This window comes from Myotis daubentonii, chromosome 1 (genome assembly GCF_963259705.1).
Source record: "Myotis daubentonii chromosome 1, mMyoDau2.1, whole genome shotgun sequence".
In the NCBI taxonomy this organism is placed as follows: domain Eukaryota; kingdom Metazoa; phylum Chordata; class Mammalia; order Chiroptera; family Vespertilionidae; genus Myotis; species Myotis daubentonii.
Window position 1 is genome coordinate 190,692,339 of NC_081840.1, and position 17,115 is coordinate 190,709,453.

The window sequence follows — 17,115 nt, forward strand, 5'->3', positions numbered from 1 at the left end:
ATGTATGTTTTCAATTATCACTAAATCATGCATACTTATTCTATATTGAAGTTTCATTCTCCCAAATCAAGAACCACTTACAGATTGATATAGATCCTTAAATTCTTCTATATTCTTGACACCTTAGAAAATAGAATTTGTAATCAGTTCTTGAGGAATGCCAGTTAAAAACTATATATATATATATCCTAGTACTTCCTTTAGTCCTCTAATCCTGAGAAACTCCACATAACTTCCTCAATGAAAAATATGAGTATACGTAGTGAAAATCATATACAAATTATTTGAACAATGGGAAATTTATAGTAAGTATTGAGACAGTTAAAAATCTGTGTTTTTTATTTTATTATATGTTTTCTTCCCAACATTGTTGTTGTTGTGTTAGGCTAACTGAGATATTGTCTTTATTGAAGTGAATGGACAAGAATGCAATAGATGTTTTAAAAGAAAGCAGAAGAAATGATAAAGTACACCTTTAAAAGGAACTGTGTTTGGAAGCAGACTTTTAGGTTTCAATACAGAATGCATTTCTAGGAATAGAGAAGCCTTAGAGCAGTGGTTCTCAACCTTCTGGCCCTTTAAATACAGTTCCTCATGTTGTGACCCAACCATAAAATTATTTTTGTTGCTACTTCATAACTGTCATGTTGCTACTGTTGTGAATCGTAATGTAAATATCTGATATGCAGGATGGTCTTAGGCGACCCCTGTGAAAGGGTCGTTTGACCGCCAAAGGGGTCGCAACCCACAGGTTGAGAACCGCTGCCTTAGAGGCAAAGGCTAAGTTAGGTAATGACACACTCTCATCCGGAGTACATGCAAGGCCTTCTCTGGGCATCACTATATTTTGTTCTTTATTGATTAAGGTATTACATATGTGTCATAAGCCAGTCAGAGAAAGATAAATATCACATGACCTCACTTATTTATGGAATATAATGAACAACATAAACTGATGAACAAAAACAGATCCAGAGACAGAGAAACATTGATCAGACCGTCAAACCTCAGAGGGAAGGTAGGGAGAGTGGGGGCAAGGAGGAGAGATCAACCTAAGGACTTGTAGGCATCACTATTTATGATTCTTTAGTCTCATAGTACACTCCCGTTCATCTCCCTCTGCAGGTGACCATTCTGTATTTCACGTGTAGACTTTTGTTTATATTTATTTTTGCAAAAAATACTTTTTGATGTTTTGTATGAACATGCTTTTAATTATTCTTTGTGTTATAAATCACTTGGCTTAGTCAGGTCTGGCTGCTTCCCAAAGTACCACAGACTGAGTGGCTTATAAACAGCAGAAGGTCACCTCTCACAGTTCCAGAGGCTGGAAGCCTAAAGTCGTGGCACCAGCATAATCAGGTTCTGTGAGGGCCCTCTTTCAGTCCAGACCATAGACTTCTTGGAGTATCTCACAGGGTGGAGAGCAGGGAGCTACACAGCCCTTGGAGTCTCTTTAGTAAGGGCACCAATTTATGACCATTTATGACCTAATTACCTCCCAATATCTTCCCACTTCCTGATATCTTTACCTTGGGGGTTAGGATTTCAACATATGAGTTTTGGGTTAAACAAATATTCAGTCCACTGTATCACTTTTTGTTTCATAAATTTTTACTCAGATGTGTTAAGATCTCCCTATGCTGTTAAATGTGCATCTAATTAATTGCTCTTAGTAGCTACATGATGATTCATCGTATATACCGACCATGTTTTACCTCCTCCCATTATTCCAAGAAATGCTGCACTAAACAGCCTCCTCCTTATCCCCTTATGAACCCATGCAAGTTCTTCAGGAAGCAGAATTACTGGGTCATTAGGTTTGCATACACTTAATTTAACTAATTGGTGTTGGCTTGCTCTTTAGAGTGACTGCATCAGTGTGCACTCCCATCTGCAGTGCGTGAGGATCCCCATGTCCCAACATCTTTGCTAACGCCTGGTATTAGTTAGCTTTCTCATTTCTGCCAACCATTAAGTTGTATCTTATTTGTGATTTAGTTTGCATTTTTCTAATTGCTAATGAGTTTGAGCATTGTTATATATACTTGCTAGCCTTTTGAGCTTTCATTTCCATAACCTGCCTGTACCTTTCCTTTGCCTATTTTCTGTTAAGGCTGTTTTATTTTATTAGCATGGCTTTGCAGGAGTTCCTTATGTCGTGATGCAAACAATCCATTGGTTACAGACATTGTACTTATTCATTCTGTCTTCTATTAATCTGGACCATGCTTCTTAAAAATACAGATTGGTAATTTTGAAATAATCATATTCATCAATTTTCTTTGCCTTACTGTTGTGTTTTTAAAAGTTTTTATGAAGTCATTCCCTCTTTCTAATTCTATATTAAAACATTCTACTATAATTTCTTCTATTAACTTTATAGTTTGACAGTAGGTCTTTAATGTATCTGGAGTCTACCTTTGAGTGTGATGTTAGGTAGGAACCCACATGTTATTCTCCATATAGTGGGCCAGTTTTCCCAATTGATTCCAACAATCTGTTTTCCCAACATATGGTATGTTATTCAGCTCTTTACATTTCTCAGCATCTGAGTCTTGCAAGAAAGGAAACATGATCCGTTCCCTAAAACTGCTCCCAATCTCTTTGGAGAGATGAGAGTAACATGAAATTGAATAGCATGACACGATATAATTAAGGATTAAATTGTATGTTGAGGAAAGAAGTACAAAAGAACTTCAAAGAAAAGGAAGATCAACCAGGGTTCCCATGGTCTGGAAAGGCTTTGTATTGTTGTAGCCCTCTTTAAAGAAGACCGGTGTCCCTTTCCATCCACTCCCCACTAAGTTACCCTAAGAATTACAGGAAGGGTTCATGCCTCATCCTGAGCCACTCCTACTTATTGTTGTTAAATTCCAATGAATAAAACCTGATTCTTCTCTCAGCACCATAGGGGTGCTCACTAGACAGCCAGGACAAACAGGTTGCAGTCCTGTTCTTCCTCATAATTTGAAATTTAACTATTTGAATGCGAGTGGAGATGTAAAAGTAAAATGAATTCATGCTCAAATACTGCTAAAACCCATCCCAGTTCCCTGAGATAGTGGCACAGACATGTCTCATCTTTCATATAATTCTTCAGAGAAGACACCAGTAACCAGAAACCAGTAATTCATGACACTCCCAAATGGATAGGTCATTTTCATCAATATTATAAGTTTGAGTAGTGTCACTGACAGAGGGAGCACTTTATTTGGAAAAATATATTTCAGATATATCAAGAAATACTTTTAAATTATAAGGTCATTACAAATAACACCATGACAATAACATAGCTAACATGTATTGAATGCTAAACACCACATTAAGCACCATATGTGTCATTTTAGTTAATTCTCAAAAAACAGCCTTATAAGGTAGGTACAATTACTATCACAGTTTTACAGATGAGAAAACTAAGGTACAGAAAAGTTTATTTACTCAAGATCACACAACCAGTAAGTGATATAGTTGGGACTTGAGATTACATGTTCTTAATAAACTATCATCCATAAGAATCATCTATGTGATTTTCTTTCCCATCAACCGTCCCATAAAATACCAGAAATCAAGTAATTATTCCTGGTACATTCGTCTCTCTCAACTATACTATTAACATGGGTTAGTGATCACCGTCTGCATCATCAAAGGCAACAGTTGGGAATTTTCTTATTGGAGTTGTCTCTCACCAAAAAACAAAAACAACACTCTACTCCTATACCCAAAGCAGTTCTAAATTTTATCTTCTTTGTACCCAGGTACACTAAGAACAGGGCCTGAAATGACCCTCAAAGTATCCTTGAGCTTATGTGTCTAGAGTTGTAGTGACAAAAAAAAAAATTGGAAACAGAAAGTAATGCAAGGAGAGGAATGTAGTTAGGAACATTCTATAATGAATTAGAAGGCAGAAGTGAGATTTGGCTCAGATCAACACTGACGCAGGAAGTTTTTTAGAGAAAAAGCAACTGTGTCAAGGTACACTTAAACTTAACAAAGGTATTAAACTATTTAAAGTTTGGTGTTGAATAAGGTAAGAAAGGTAAAAGACACCTCATGTTGGTGAAGGGCTATAGCCCTATGCCTAGAGAGAACAGATTGGATTTGGAAACTTTCAGAAAAAAATAAGCAGATGTTACCAAGAATCTTGTGTTCAGAAGTTAGAAAAATTGGATGTAGAGAGTGCCTGAGTTCTTACTTGAGAGCTAAGACTTACTTTGTTTTGTAATTAAAGATTAGGCATGATGAAAGAGGAAGATGTGTAACACTACTTCTACTTTCTATGTCTTTAATTTGGATCCTGAAAGAAAAGGCTAGTTGTTGTATATTTCATGTCAAATCTTCAATATAACACTGCAAAGGAGGAATTATTATCTACATTTTACAGATAAGAGAATTAAGCCTCTGAAGATAAGGTGCACAACTAGGAAATGATAGAGGGGAGATCTGAAGAAATATAGGTCACTCAAACATAAGCTCTTTTCTCTAAATTGTTCTACTAGTCAAGAAAAAACTCAGCTAAGATAGACAACTCAGTTCTATATAAATTTTTCTCTCATATAATATTTAAGTCCATAAAGATTATAAATCCTACATAATAAAAAGCTAATATGCAAATCAACTGAACGGTGGCACAACTGGTTGCTATGATGTGCATTGGCCACCAGGGGCAGATGCTCAATGCAGGAGCTGCCCCATGGTGGTTAGTGTGCTACCACTGGGGGAGCGCCACTCAGCCAGAAGCCGGGCTCATGGCTGGTGACTACAGTGGCAGTGGCCTCTCCTGCCTCCAAGGCAGCGCTAAGGACCCGTTGGGGGATGTCAGCCTGCTGGCTTAGGCCCGCTCCCCAAGGCCTAAGCTGGCAGGCAGACATCCCCCGAGGGGTCCTGGACTGCAAGAGGCCACAGGCAGGGCTGAGGGACCCCGCCCCCCACTGCACGAACGTCATGCACTGGGCCTCTAGTCTAATATATGGTACTAGATTACTTTTAGTTATACAACACATGTGTTTACTTATTATATAAATATGTCTTTATCCTTACTTGCTTTGCTTTCCTGTATCAGTTTTTATCCAGCTTTATTGAGATAGAATTGACATATAACATTGTGAAAGTTTAAAGTGTAATTCATGTTGATTTGATACACTTATATACAAGATAATTATCACCATAACAATATTAATTCTTCCAATCCATGAACATGGGATATCTTTCATTTTTTTTTTTGTCTTTTTCAATTTCCTTCATCAAAGTCTTATAGTTTTCAGTGTAGGGATCTTTCACCTCCTTGGTTAAATTCATTCCTAGGTAGTTTATTATTTTTGATGCTATTGTGAATCAAAATTTCTTTCTCAGATATTCTGTTGCTAGTGTATAAAAATGCAACTGATTTCTGTATGTTGATTTTGTGTCTTGAAACTTTACTGAATTTATTGATTAGTTCTAACAGTTTTTTGGTGGAGTCTATAGGGTTTTCTATATACAATAGTGATGTTTCTTCTATATACGATTTGTTGAGCATTTTTATAAAGAAAGATGTTATATTTTCTTAAATGCTTTTCCACATCTATTGAGATGATTATATTCTTTCTGCTAATATGTGTATACATTATTTATTAATTTGTGTATGTTAAACCATTTTTGTATTCCAGGAATAAATCCCACTTCATTATGGTGTATGATCCTTTCAATGTGCTGTTGAATTTGGTTTAGTAATATTTGGGGCGGGGAGAATTTTTTCACTATATTCACCAGAGATACTGGCCTATCATCTTTTCTTTTTTAAAAAAACAAATATATATTTTATTTCAGAGAGGAAGGGAGCGAGAGAGATAGAAACATCAATGATAAGAGATAACCATTGCTCTGCTGCCTCCTGCACACCCTACACTGGGGATCGAGCCTGCAACCCAGGCATGTGTCCTGACCAGGAATGGAACCGGGACCTCCTGGTTCATAGGTTACTGCTCAACCACTGAGCCATGCTAGCTGGGCTAGTTTTCTTTTCTTGTAATGTCCTTATCTGGCTTTGGTATCAGGGTAATTCTTACCTTGTAACATGATTTTGGGGTTATTCCTCTTCAATTTTTTTGTAAGAATTTGAGAAGGGTTGGTATCAATTTGTATTTAAATGTTTGGTAGATTCACCAGTGAAACTATCTGGTTCTGGGCTTGTCTGTTTTGGGAGGCTTTTGATTACCCATGAAGTCTCCTTATTCATGTTTTCTCTATTTGGATTTGTCTATTTCTTCATGATTCAGCCTTATTAGATTGTATGTTTCTAGGAATTTATCAATTTCTTCTAGGTTATCCAATTTGTTGGAATATAATTGTTCATAGTAGTCTTCTGTTATTCTTTGTATTTCTTTTGTACCAGTTATAATGTATCCTCTTTCATCTTTGATTTTATTTAGTTGACTCTCCTCTCATTTTTTTTTAAATTTGTCAAGGCTTGTCTATTTTGTTTATCTTTTCAAAAAACAAGCTTAGTTTCCTTTATCTTTTCTTGTTATTTTTCTAATGTTTATTTCATTTATTTCTGCTCTGATCTTTGTTATTTTCTTACTTATGCTAATTTTGGAGTTAGTTATTTTTCTTATTCCTTAAGATGTAAAGTTAGATTGTTTATTTAGCATCTTTTTTTTCTTAATATAGGCATTTTTTGGTATGAACTTCTCTCTTAGAACTGTTTTTGCAGCATCCCATAAGTTTTAGTATATTGTTTTTTCATTTTTATTTGTTTCAAGATATTTTTTGGATTTTCCTTTAACCCATTGGTTGCTTATAAATATGTTGCTTAATTTCTACATATTAGTGAATTTTCTAGCTTTCTAGTTGATTTCTACTTTCATACCATGATAGTCATAAAATATACTTGGTATGATTTCAATCTTCTTAAATATTTCCTAAGATTTGTTTATGACCCACCAAATGATCTATTCTGGAGAATTTTTGTGTGCACTTGAGAATGTATTATTTTGCTGCTATTTTTAGATATAATGTTCTGTTAGGTCCATTGAGTCTGACGTATGGTCGAATACAATGTTTCTTTGTTGATTTTCTGCCTGAATGATCTATGCATTGTTGGAAGTGAGATATTGAAATCTCCTACTATTATTTTATTGTTGTCTGTCCCTTCAAATCAGTTAGTATTTACCTAATTTAGTAGCTCTGATGTAGGGTGCATATATATTTATTATGGTTATAGTTTCTAAATAAATTGACCCTTTCTCATTATATTCTTTGTCTCTTGTTACTGTTTTTAGCTTATAATCTCTTCTATCTGTGTCAGTTTATGAAGAGAAAAACAACAGTTAAAGCAATTGTAATAGAGAGAGGAAGGAGGTTAGTGGATATATTTGCATTAACTGAGTGTCCCAAAAGACATATACACACTTTGAGTAATTATTAATTCCAATGAGTTAAATCTGAAAAGGAAGAACCAGCAATTGAGCTATCAAAAATGTATGTGTATAAGTTTTGGGGGGACACCCTGTATATGTGTAGCATAAACAATCTATGATTGGAGGAAAGATGTGGATGGGTGTTTTCTGAGGGAAGTTTTTGTGTGAAAGGAAGCAATATTAGCTATCTCTAAACTTCCTAAAAAAGTTGTAAATATTTCATAATCTTCACTCTATTGGATAACCTATTTAGGTTATTATTCATTATTCAGGCACTATAAAAGAGTCTAAGAGAAATTATTATCTCTCTCTCTTTCTTTCTCTCTCTCTCTCCTTCTGAAAGAATAATCAAATTTAGAAATTTTGAAGACAATCACCTGGAGAGGACATGAATCTTCTATATAATGATCATCCCTGGTTTAAATATCTTCAGTACAACTTTAAGCAGATACTAATTATTTATTTTCCTCTTTTAAAAAAGATAACTCAGAGATCTAGGTTTTTGTAGTATACTTAAATGTACTATACTTAAAAATGTCTTTATCACCCTTAATTGCAAACATTTTAATTCTATGACTTTATTTTGCCTGTCAGTCTCAGGAATATAAACCGATTTGAGATAAGTTTATCCAATATATTGCTACTTGTGATATATGGTTATTTAGTCACAGATGTCTGTTTCCTTCTGGCATTTCACAAAGAAACACTGAGGAAGTAGAAGTACAATCAAAGAAACAACTTTGGTAACATCACATAATAATACAACCCATTGGGTGCTATCATCACTTCCTGGTTTAGAGTAATCAGAATGTCACACTTCCATGGAAACTGCTCACACACCCACAGGTCCCATATGACAATGGATCCAGCTGTCTTCTCCAAAAGACACAACACTGGGTGCAAAGCTGTGGGAGTTATAAAGAGGACTTTTGTGAAAATGAAGTGACTTGATTCCCAGAAGGTCAACAAGCCCCCAAATCCTGGGAGCCCTACCAATGCTCAGGTTAGCCATGCTCTACACAGGCTTAGGATAATGATTCACAGCTCACTTGTTGAATCTTGGGTTTCACAAAAAATCTGGATACAATAATAACCTCAAAGGATTGTAATAGAACTATCGAGATTATGACCTTTATTTTGGGGACCAAAGAAAACAGGCTGCCTTCAGAGAGGAGTATAACAGTTTCTGGTCCCCCCTAACACGCTGCTTGCTACATGTAAGTGGGTAGGAACCCTTAGTGAGAGCCCACCTGTGTGCTCACACTGAGGTCAGCGGGCTCCCTGCTGTGTCACCTTGGGCAATTCACTTACTTACGGATATGATAGTATTTACCTCAGAGGTTGGTGGGAAAAGCAAATGAGCTCAAATACAATGGAGTTTGTGCCTGGTGCACAGGTAGAAGACAGCAGTGATACTAGTCTTCTATCATAACTAGTGTAGTCTCATCATAGAGAAGTTTTCCACAAGGAATCAAATTACCTGAAAATGTCAACAAGGAGGCAAATGTTTTAAATAATTCATGGATGGGCATTTTTTTTCTTCTCTAGGAACATTAATCACAATTTGATATAAAGTGCATTAACAACTCTTACAAATGTCCTAATAAATGCAAGACTTTCTGATAAATAAATTTCTCTTTTATTAATTCATTCAACAAAAACATGCTGCATTCCTATATATTGTAGAGCATGAAAAGATGAATCACAGTTCCTACCGAGAAAGGGTTTGCCATTTAGTAGGGGAAATAACATATTTGCATAAGTAACTAGATTAAAGAGTGGAAGGTTTAAGAGGGATAAGAAAAATTAAGACAAGAGGAAACATAATTACTCTGAGGTTCAAGGAATAACCCCAATGAAGGTATTATCTGAAGTAGACCTTAAAGGAGAGCTGTGCTTCAGAAACACAGAGCTAGCAGAATTGGGGAGGTGCTCCTGACCGAAGGAATAGCTTGAGAAGGGCAAGGGCATAGCCAAGCCTGAAAGGTAGTGGTGGTGCTGAAGTGGGTGGGGGGGAATTGGCACATGTTGAGGCCCTTGAATGTCTGACTTTATGACTGGAGGCTCAAATTCAGTTGTGTTCTGTTCTCTGTTTCTACCTTGAGTTGAACCCTTGTATCAAGCAACATCCATTAAGCCTTACTAAGGCTTAGTGGCGTATTTTTAAAAAGCATCTTTTATACATCCTTTATGTGGTATTCTTGTTATAATTATGAGAAATCAACAGAATCTGAAGTTTTCTTCATGGCATATTTTGGTTCATTGGGGCTGCTCTAGTATGATGGTAGAAGGAACTGCTTTTATATCTCACTGGACAATCTTCAGTGGCTTATCTATCTGAAGTTTGCAGTCTCAGCCCTGAAACTCCCCCTATGTGAATACAAAGACTGCTGAGAGAGGATTCGGTTGGGCACATCTGACAGTGAAAGGAGACTACGTGTGTAAACAGAGTTAGTTTGGGAATGATCACTGAATGGTTGGGTGAGGTCTGTTTGTTTGAGTTGACAGCCTCTCCCTAACTCTTTCATTAAACACCCAACTAACCTCCAATTGCCCTCTTAGAACTTAATCTCAGTGCAATTACTAGCATTTCAAAATCATCCAACACAAAAAAGTACTAACCTGAAAGGGGTCTTTATTCAATGTTAGGAGAGTAATTCCAACTACAAAATTCTACAAATGCTCCAAATGTGAGGTAGGATAGATTTAGAAACCACTTACTCTATTAGGTGGTATAAATAATAAATTTATAACAAGCTGGCACACAAGTTAAGTGTCCTCCAACATTTCTGAGAATTTAGAATGCCAACAAGTGTTGGTGGAGTGTTTCTGATGAGATAGGCCTTCATCTACCAGGAAAACATGATTTTGGGTCTCTAGAAAGCTAGTTCATACATAAATGCCAGTCAGCAATAAAGTTTATGTTCATGTTTGCTCTCATTTTTCCCATCATAAATTTATTTAGTGCAATACTCCTAGCCAGTCTTTGCCCTAGCATTTCTCAAAGTGTTTTCCTGAAGCTACCTGATCACCTAAAAATCCGGGCCTCACCCCAGCCCTAATCAATGAGGCAAGGTCCTGGGATTTGAGTTATAAGGAAGAAGGTCCTTTATTTCTATGATTACTGTTATTATTTCAGCTCCTATCTTCCCAGACAGTTGAATCATTCAGAGACAAAGTTGATGCTGGGTGTAGATAGCCTTTTCAAAGGCATGTTGCCATATGAATGATGTCATCCAGAGTCAAAAACTTACTCCAGTACCTTCACCAACAAGTTACAAAAGGGCCAGGGGATCAACTGTGGTTGCGATTTCAGAGAATAATTAGAAACCAAATTTTGAAAGATATCCAACTGCTATTAACTTTTCTTTTTAATATTTTTCACTTTTATCTCTGTTATTTTTTTGTTTGTCTTTTCTTTTCTTTTGGATTTCCCCAGAAAACTGAGTAATAGGACTAGTTGTGGATTACAAGAGAGAAGTAATTATAATAATGTCACTCTTGCAAAAACATATCTTTCAAAAACAGTTTTGTTACTAATAAATAAGCCCCATACCTCCTCAGTCCCTTTAAGCTTTTCTTATTTAAATACAAATAAAATTATATTTTGGATCCTAGCAATTTCTTTGTTTTCCAAGTGACACTTTTGATCTTAAATGAACAGCTATTACCAAATGCATATCATTACATCTTTTATACTTTGTCTTTTAAAGTCAACCAGCTAGTTATTTTATAACTTACCATTATGTTTTCTATAAAAAAATTGAAGTAAGATGTATATCACATTTAACAGGGAGGTTGTATGTTTGATGAAAAGAGACCTAAAGACAGAAGACGTAGGTTTAAGTCCAAGTTTATTATTCACGTGATTCCAGAGAAATTCATATAATGTCTCTGAGTCTTAGTTTCATATTTAAATACTAGAGGCCCAATGCATGAAATTCGTGCAAGAGTAGGCCTTCCTTCCCCCACAGCTGCTGGCACCAGCTTCCCTCTGGCACCCTGGACCCAGGTTTCCCTCGCAGCCCCGGCTTCCTCCGGAAGGACATCCGGTCTAATTAGCATATTATGTTTTTATTATTATAGAAAATAAGAATCAATATAATTCTTAATTCCAAGAGTTGTTGTAGGGATTAAAGGACATCGTTAATATTTTTGTTCTCAAACATTTATGAATGCCTAATGATGTCAAGGTAGTCATAACGTATTCCTTGATCCCTAAAACAGCCTTCCATTTATTTCTATCTTTTGTGTTTTTCAAAATGATAGTTGGTTTTCTTGCTCCTTCCATAGGATGTAAGACATGGTTTTTTGCACCTGTGACTGATCTACCAAATGTGAAATGCAGTGCCAGCATTCTGATGACACTGTTGCCACCAAGTGGTCACTGTAGGGTATTGCAAGCCAAAATCTAGACCTGATAAATCACAACATACCAGTAATAGTGCTATGACAAGCAATTCAAACTGTGCATATCGACCAAAACAGTCGCTTTTCTTCTCCTTCCTTGGTGACATAAACTTATAACACAATTCTTATGTAACCTGAAACACATATTACTCTTTCTTCCTAGAGCCCACAATCCACAACAATTTAAAAATCATTGGCTAATGATTTAAAAATAATTGGACCTATGAATGCCTAGGTCCCTTCCAGACCAATTTTAACAAACACTTTGGAAGATAAACCACCCCAGCATCTGTAATTTTTTAAAATTCTGCAAATTGCACTGTTGTACTGTGAGGGTAAAGAACCACTGGTTTAAATAATGATATTACTCATGTTAAATTGTTTTTCTACTGCTTTAGTATTTAATCAGGAGTATATGCTCATTATGAAATACTTTATTAACACAAAGTTTCTTTCTTGTTGTAATAACAGGTGGATGAGATATTTATAGATTCGGCCTTGAATAAGCATTATATCAAGAACCGAGTAGTCAGACTGACGTATGTATGTTTGGGCAAAGGTGGAATCACAGCCTAATGAGACAAAGGGCAAAGGGGACAGGGACCCTCGTATATGCTGCATTTCTATGAGCTAGGCTTTGGAAAGGGTTTCTCATAAATATTATCTCTACAACAGTCTCAAGACATGGCACTGATCACCATTTTGTAAAGGAGAAAACAAAAACTGGGGGAAGGTTAAGTGATATGTTCAAAGTTCCCCAGGTGACGGTTTCCCAAGTGAAACAGAACCAAGATTCAATATCTGGAACTACCAGAATCTGTGTCTGGGAAAACCCAGCAGCATGTCACTGCGGGCACTAAGTTGTACTTTCTTTTACAAATATGTCATTTCAAAAATATTAAGAAGGAAAAGTTGACTACAATTTGGGACAATTAGTTTTACCTGTAATAAAGCCCCAGTGTCAATGGGCACACCTACACAAAAACAGGTTTCTGTTTTAATAAATGTTCTGTTTGTTGTGGTGGAGGGGGAAGACTCATATCAGTTGCGGGAATCGCTCAGAGGTTTCTATTATGTTATTGGGTAAGCACATAGCAGAACATATACGTAATAGGTGCAAATGTATGGGCCTGTATGATTCATCTTCTTAAAGAAAATGAATATATTTACACAGATTTATTTGAAGGAAATAATCACTTTTCTCACTCATGGACTAATGCCTAGTAACAGACTTACTCCAAGTTCCTTACAACTTTACTGACTAACTAGTGACTACCAGATGAATTTTATAAAATTGGTAAATTCTATAATACTTGGGAGATAAAAAGAACATATTTGCTGAAACCTTCTGGACTTCATGCCTTCTATTTTGAAATTCTGATTTGCCATAATATTCAAGCAACATTATCATAATCTTATGAACTCCTTTAAATCTGTAGCCATTGTCAGTGAATTTTTGTGTGAATCCAACAATTGAGACATAATTCCGGGGAAGAAAATACAGGAAAGAGTGTAAGTTGATACCAGATTATTACTTCGAATAATCACCTTTCTCTTCTGTCTCAAAGTCCAGAGGACGATGGTGTGAAAGCAGATATCATTATGGTGTTCCAGTTCCCCTTTGCTGAGCAAAGGGCAGTAAGGAAGAAGAAAATCCATAACATCCTAAACCAGAAGATAAGGAACACAAGAGCCTTGTCAATAAATGCCTCATCAGTGCAAGTTAATGGTAAGTAGGCACCTTTCTGTGTGATGTGAAATTCTCTATTAGGCTCATGTTGTATCTCACCTTAAACTTAAGTGCCATATTTCTATTCCAAACAATAGCTAGAATCAAGATTAATTTTTTTAAGTTAAAAAAGTAAAATTTCAAGGTCTTACTAATATTATTGACTGATGAAAGCATGTCTACAGTTAGTTGTCAAGGGGTTTTTCCTGTAGTAAGTGACTGGTGCTGATCCCAAAATAAAGGCCAACCTTTACCATTAATAGAAAATTAATCTGACCATCACTGCCTCCATGACTAAGTAAGTGAAAATACTAAGCATTTAGCAACAACTGCTTTTCTGGGTGGGACCTTTCTAAACATAAACTCGTGTGTTGCCTCTCAAAAATATAGATAATTTCTGTATTGAGTGAAATTATTACATTTTTAGAAAATATATTTTTATTTCTTTCAGAGAGGAAAGGAAAAGGAGAGATAGAAACATCAATGATGAGAGAGAATCATTGATTGGCTGCCTCTTGCATGCTCCCTACTAGGGATCAAGCCAGCAACCCGGGCATGTGCCCTTGACCTGAATCGAACCCAGGACCCTTCAGTCCACAGGCTGACATTCTATCAACTGAGCTAATCTGGCTAGGGCAATTATGACATTTTTGTTAACTTTTTTCCTATGGGCATTTGGAAAATTGGTAAACTAACTTTGGAGCCACTAAAGCAATCTTACAATTAATAAGTAAAAATCACTAACCTAGAAAAAAATTATTGAAACAATTATACTGTTATCACTTCTCTGAAATAGAGAATCAACCTTTATAAAGGCCCTGTCTATTCCCTTTATATGCTGCATCTAATTTCTAGATCCCTAAGAAGTAGGCAAATGTTATAGATGTGAACGAAGGCCTCAAAAGATTAAGGACTCTAATTGTTAAAAGGAGGTAAAATTCAAATCTAGATCTCTAATTTCTTGAGAGGCTCTATTTAAAATGGCTCTGTGGTCAAACACATTTTAGAAATTCTGTTTTTTAAGATTCATCTCTTAGAAATTCATTCCTTATTAGCATACCCTGATGAGTCCAGCTAGACAAAAACCTGTCTACCCTTGTATATTAAGCTGCATCTACTTCCGGCAGACTTCCCTACAAATTCCAATGGACACAATCCTTAGAGTCACAAAGAGAATCAGAGTGATTAACATCAGATGGGAAACAGGATGCCCTGCCCTTGTAAGGGTCTGACTGACTCTTCAAGAGGAAACCAGACCAGGAAGCAAAAATGTGAATGAATGGGATGGGCAGGAGTTTGCTGATGTGGCAAAGAGTCAGCTACTCAAGGAATAAAGCTGTGGACCTCTCCCAAGCCGAGGGGGAAGAAACTGTCAAGAGCTTAATCCACCTTCTTTGTTAGCTGGGAAAGCAAATGAATCGAGGTTATGAAATAGTGGCAATTCTGATAAGTTACATGATAGTTCTATTTAATTCCCAATAACCAGTTAACTTACCAGGAATTTAAAAGCCTGACCTATCTGAAACTTGAAATGAGGTGTGAAATGGTCATGGATTGCCTGGTCTTTTTGTTTCTTACAGACTCAGATTGTACACTGCAGTTTATTTTAATGGCTGGAGTAGTTTAAAGGGTAGGATGTGCTGATAGAGAACCTGACTTAAGAGTTACCTGACTAATTCTAACCCCACTGAGTCACTGCAGGACCACCCAAGTAATTGGCCCAGGCCTTTGCCTTCATTTTCTCATCTAAAAAATCCTATATAATAAAAGGGTAATATACAAATTGACCCATACAGTGGAACAACCGGTCGCTGTGATGTGCACTGACCACCAGGGGACAGGCACTCAACAAAGGAGCTGCTCCCTGGTGGTCAGTGCGCTCCCACAGGGGGAGCTCTGCTCAGCTACAAGCTGGGATGATGGCTGTGAGCAAGGAAGTGGTGGCGGGAAGCCTCTCCCACTTCCATGGCAGTGCTAAGGACGTGCGGGGAGCAGGCCTAAGCCATCAGTCAGACATCCCCCAAGGACTCTGGGCTGCCAGAGGGTGGACATCCCCCAAGGGTCCCAGACTGCGAGAAGGCACAGGCTGGGATGAGGGGTGCCGGGGTCCAACCCCAGCAGGTCCAGGGGTTCCCAAAGGTGTAGACAGAGTCGGCGAAGAAGGAATGACACAGAGACAGCGTTCAGTTGATCAGCAGCCTAGCCAGGATCTCTAGCCAAGTTCTGGTCTGGATCTCCAGAGAGGTTCTGCTTCAGATCTCCAGCCAGGTTCAGTCACCAGGTTCTAGTCAGGTTCTCTTGCCATGTTCTATAGTCAGGTTCAGTCCAGGATCTATTGGCATGCTCTCGCCAGTGAAGTTCTTCTGTCTCTACAGAACGCTCTGTGTAGGTTCTGTGCCTAGGCTCTGTCTCTCTTGGTCCTGTCTTCCAAGCCCTGTGTCCTTAGTTCTGTGTTCTGAGTTCTGTCTCTTGCTGTCTTGTTACATCTGTATTTATACTAGTTGATTCAATCCTATCAATCTCTATTACAAAGGTTAGGGCGTTTCTTATCTCCATTCCAGGGAGTAAAGATTATGTAGCTTAAGCATGATTGTTCATAGTTAAAGTGATTAATTACCCGCCTGGCACTTAGTTGAGGGGTTTTATTCCCTCCCTAACTTCAGGGGAAAATCCCTACCTGGGGATTCAACCTTTCTTGGAGAGGTGACCTTGGTTAAAACACAACACCAAGAAGGTGAGCAAACATATTAAGAACCGTATGCCATATATGCCAGGTCCCTTGAAACAGCAAGCATGGACCGGCTCCTGGCAAATTCCCCCTTTTTTATTTTTTAAAAGCAGGCATTAAAAAGAAAAACCTCAAATACTCTCTTATATCCATTTTAAGAGTAGGATTGGCGCTTTCCGCTATTACCTGAGTCCTGATCTATCATCCCAGGGAGAGCTTGGCAATCCTGCACTTTTCCAGGGTAGAAAGGCTGCAGTGGGGTTAAGGATAAGGCTCCTTGGGCCTACCTTCTCCCATGCCATTACATTTACCTTTCCCTCCTCAGAAAAGCATGGACATACTTCTTGTATAAAACGTTCTGTCTGACTGGGAGTAACCTTAATTCCTCTGCTAGCAAGCATATATGTTAAAAGATCAATACAGAGTCTTTTTTCTTTAGACTCAGTATGGCACATCTTCTTAATCTAAAGATCAATACAGAGTCTTCTTTCTTTGGACTCAGTATGGCACATCTTCTTAATCTAAAGATCAATACAGAGTCTTCTTTCTTTGGACTCAGTATGGCACATCTTCTCAATCTAAGGATCAATACAGAGTCTTCTTTCTTTGGACTCAGTATGGCACATCTTCTCAATCTAAGTTCTGTACTATCCACCTTCTTACCCTACTTATCCTCTATAGGGGGGTCTGCAGTACCCTGGTGGAGTCCTATCTGTCCCGAGTGTGTGGTTCTCAATGGGGGGGGGGGGGGCTTACCTATGGGAATCCTGTTCCAGGGGTTCCCAAAGATGTGGACGGAGTCGGCGAAGACTATCCACCCTCTTCCTGCGGTGGAGTCCTATCCGTCC

The 17,115-nt window shown here is 37.5% G+C and overlaps 1 protein-coding gene across 1 annotated transcript in view; it reads left to right on the plus strand.

Annotated features, from left to right (window-relative positions):
* Nucleotides 1-17,115, plus strand: part of TMPRSS11A (transmembrane serine protease 11A) — a 46,099-nt gene that overhangs the window by 11,942 nt on the left and 17,042 nt on the right. Inside the window, exons 4-5 of the mRNA XM_059669821.1 lie at nt 12,282-12,349; nt 13,379-13,539. Coding sequence (XP_059525804.1) covers nt 12,282-12,349; nt 13,379-13,539 — 229 coding nt within the window. The remainder of the gene's footprint in view (nt 1-12,281; nt 12,350-13,378; nt 13,540-17,115) is intronic.